Source organism: Vigna umbellata, chromosome 4 (genome assembly GCF_029865625.1).
Source record: "Vigna umbellata cultivar VRB3 chromosome 4, Vumbellata_1.0, whole genome shotgun sequence".
NCBI classification, from domain to species: domain Eukaryota; kingdom Viridiplantae; phylum Streptophyta; class Magnoliopsida; order Fabales; family Fabaceae; genus Vigna; species Vigna umbellata.
Window position 1 is genome coordinate 62,854,311 of NC_142168.1, and position 3,662 is coordinate 62,857,972.

Consider the following 3,662-nt stretch of genomic DNA (forward strand, 5'->3'; position numbering starts at 1 on the left):
CAGTGGCTCCGCTGCCTCTTTCCTCTCACGCTCCGCTGCCTCTTTCCTCTCACGCAGTGGCTCCGCTGCCTCTTCCTCGAAATCTCTGAAGTCTAACCAAGTAGGTTTTATGTTTTTCCCTAATTTGTTATGTTTTTCTTCTATTAATTTCACTAATTTCTTAGATTGGTGGGGATTGTGTTTCGTTTGGTAGAGATCTTTTCATTCGCACCCTGTTCGCCATTGGTGTTGTTGTTCTCTCCTCTGATACAAAAGATTAAAACTTTGATCATGGGAAACAGCTGCAGAAAACCAGTGGCTCATGTGTCTTCCACAAGTTTCTTTGGTCAGTTTTAATTTGGTTGTTTTAATCGTGTGTGTGTGTTTGCCCTCATTTTTCTTTAGTGCAAAATATAAATAAGCCTTGATTTGTTTTTCTTCTGCTTTGATGCTTTGAATTTTGATATTTGTTTGTCATGGTGGATGGTTCCATTTTTGTGTCTTTGGTTTACACGGAGAGAAGAAGAAGAAGGCGATGGTTTCCAAAGGGTAAGAGTTAAAACAATAGTTCACAGGCTGTAACCTGGAAGATTACTGGACTAGCTATTTTTCTATGAACCTTCTTGTTCTGTTTTCTTGTTTTTTAGTGTTCTCAAGGCCTTGGTTTCTTAGAACTGGATGGATTTTTTTGTCTTTTTGTTAACTTAAATGTAAGCCTCCAGATTGTGTGGGTATTGGTATGAAAATGATGGAAATTGTGAGTTTCTTCGCTTTGATTCAGGTTCTAAATAATGTTGAATGATTTTCGCCTTTTATTTCTTCTTAGAAGAATCGAGACGATGTTGGCTACAATCAACTCCTCAAGGTACTGGATCCAATTTTTGTTTCATTTTTATTTTGTTTTGATGTTAATGTTCGTTTTAATTGCTTCCGAGGCTTTTGTTTGTTTTGTTAATTGGTGCTGGATCACTGTTTTGGTATTGGTTGTGAGTTGTGACTGTGGTGTTGTTAATGGTGATGTGAATGGATTTCTTTGTTTGAGGTGGTTAGAAAGATTCATGTTAGGCATATGGACTAGTTTTATCTTGTCCGTACAGAGCTTAACACAATTGATTTCTTTGTTTGAGGTTTGGGATTTGCTATGATTACATTTAAATGAGATGAAGTTAATGAAAATGGACACAGGATATAAAACAATCGAGAGTTATGTGTAATTTGTGAAGCATCTACCATGTTCAAAGAGAAGTTTTATTGTATTCTTTTTTGAAGTAATGAATGTTGGACTTTTAACGGAAAAGAGAAAAAGTTGAAACTGGAAAAATAAAATGCACATGCTAAGATGAATGTGTGATGATACAAGAAATTATACGATACAACATAATTTGTATTCAATGAGATATTGATGTTGAGATGATGTTAACAAAGATTAGAAAATAAGTAAAAGTAGTTTAGATATATGCAAAGAAAGCTGCTAAAAGTATTTTTTGAGAAGAGTAGATTGTATGATTTTTATCCCTGTAAAAGTAAGTGGGATCATGAAAATATCAGAGGAAGCTGAAAAGAGAATAACTAGTTTTGGTCTCTAATTAAACATTATGATATCATAGAATTTGTGTAGTTAGTATAACTAATAAAAACTCTATGAAGGGAACTCAGAATTATTATCATGATATTTTTAACTGTTGCAACTTTTAAGGTATTACTGTTTTTTTTTTTTCTAAACGCGACTCAATTTGTGTCTTGTTCATTGAATCCATAATAATTATGCTGTTTATGGCCTTATTATTGCATTGACCTGTGACAAAGCTGTAACAGTAATATCTTAATTTAGAGAGCGTATATGTTTGAAGTATGTTTAACATTTCTGTGATTGAGAAGATAATGTATTTTTCCACATTTGTAGAGCATATAATGTATCTTAATCCATAGTGTATTTTTTTCCACATTTGAAGCTTTACTTCCAAGCAAAACTAATCCATAGGTGAAGAATATTTTCCATGTTATTACCATGTTTTAATTCCTTGAAAAGAAGGTAGGTAAATTCATTGAAGTTACAGTAGCCTCGCCTCGTCTTTGGATGAAATATTTTGCATTTCTATAAATTTTAAAAATTTCATAATAGAATATGTTGTTTGGATATATAATTTTAAGAAAATAAATTTTAGAATTTTTGAGAATAATTTGATTACTTAAATTACAGCATTTCAGACATCGTTTAAAAGGTAAAAATTTGAAAATTAGCATACTTTCTTTTAAATGTATGTTCTTTTTAATATTCTTTCAATATCCACATCAGAAGTACTATTGACTCAACTTCAACAGAGACGTTGAAATCCAAGGATGATTGTTTTTTTCCTAACAGAAATTCTCATGGAGAAATTTATTCAAATACGACCTTAATTAAAGAGAGAATTTGATACGAGGATGTTTTGTGCATGTCATCAGTTTTGTTTTCTTTAATTTATTTTTGGATTAAATTGCAATTTGTAATGATCTGGATGTGTTTTTGCTTTCTTGTGATGTAGTTTTGGTGTGAGCTGTCACCACAAGCTCGGTTGGAGCTCTTGAGGATAGACAAACAAACCCTTTTTGAGCATGCACGAAAAAACATGTACTGCTCCAGGTGCAATGGGTTACTTCTTGAAGGATTTCTGCAGATTGTTACATATGGGAAATCTTTGCAACAAGAGGGAGCAGTCGTTCATTTTCCTTGTACCAGAGCTGGAGGTTTGAAAAATCAAAATAACGGTGGATCATCCATCTGTAATGTGGTCCAGGATGAAATCCAAGATCCAAGTGTCCATCCTTGTTGTGGTTTGACCACAACGCGTGAGGGTGCACTAACACTTCTGGATTGCTACTTGTATTCAAAGTCTTTGAAAGGATTGCAAATTGTAAGTGTTGTTACTTTGTATTTTGTTCTGATGCAAGCCTTTTCCCTATTTGGTAGCTTAACTTTACGCATAATAGTACAATCTTCTCTACAGAAATAGAGAAGTTACTGTAGTGGCTGATTGTAACTTGCATTTCATTTACTCTCAGGACTCTCAAAGTCTCGAAGTAAGACAAAAGAGAACTCAAAATCTACTCGAAGTAACTTGCATTTCATTTATATTTCTGCAGAAGGTGTTCAACCTATTCCCTGGACTATCCGGATCAACATTGCAGTTGTTGTTGCAAGAGGATTAACATTTTTACATACCCTGGATAGAAATGTTATATATCGTGATTTAAAGGCAGCCAACATCCTACTGATTCGATATTTAACACTGAAAGTTTGGCTTGTGAATTTGTGAAGAAAACAACACCTGTTGTTTCTTTTATTTTAAGTGTTAAGTAGAAACTTGGCTACACTTAAATAGTGTATGTACATTAATGTAATATTTCGATTTAATATACAGTTTCATGTATAAATGATGTATTAAATATTAGACTATTTAATATTTGATATGAATTTTATTTTGTTAGTTTCAATAAATTTGTTTATTTAAAGCTATATTTATTATAAATGGATTGGATGAGATGATAATACAGGAATATTATTATAATTTCAATGGATGTCAAATTTAATAATCAATTTTTTTTAAAAACATTTATTATAACGTACTAAGCAATGTATGATATGGTACGTTGATCACATATTATAACGTACAATAATATATACGTAATAGTATATAACATAT

At 32.2% G+C, this 3,662-nt stretch overlaps 1 protein-coding gene across 1 annotated transcript; it reads left to right on the plus strand.

Moving 5' to 3' along the window:
• The first annotated feature begins 205 nt into the window (after window positions 1-205).
• LOC148200862 (uncharacterized) lies at window positions 206-3,168 on the plus strand. The gene is made up of 5 exons (XM_088112257.1): window positions 206-325; window positions 503-528; window positions 806-844; window positions 2,505-2,873; window positions 3,103-3,168. The coding sequence occupies exons 1-5, from the start codon at window positions 271-273 to the stop codon at window positions 3,166-3,168; spliced, it is 555 nt and encodes a 184-aa protein (XP_087968383.1). The 5' UTR covers window positions 206-270.
• The last annotated feature ends 494 nt before the right edge of the window (window positions 3,169-3,662 follow it).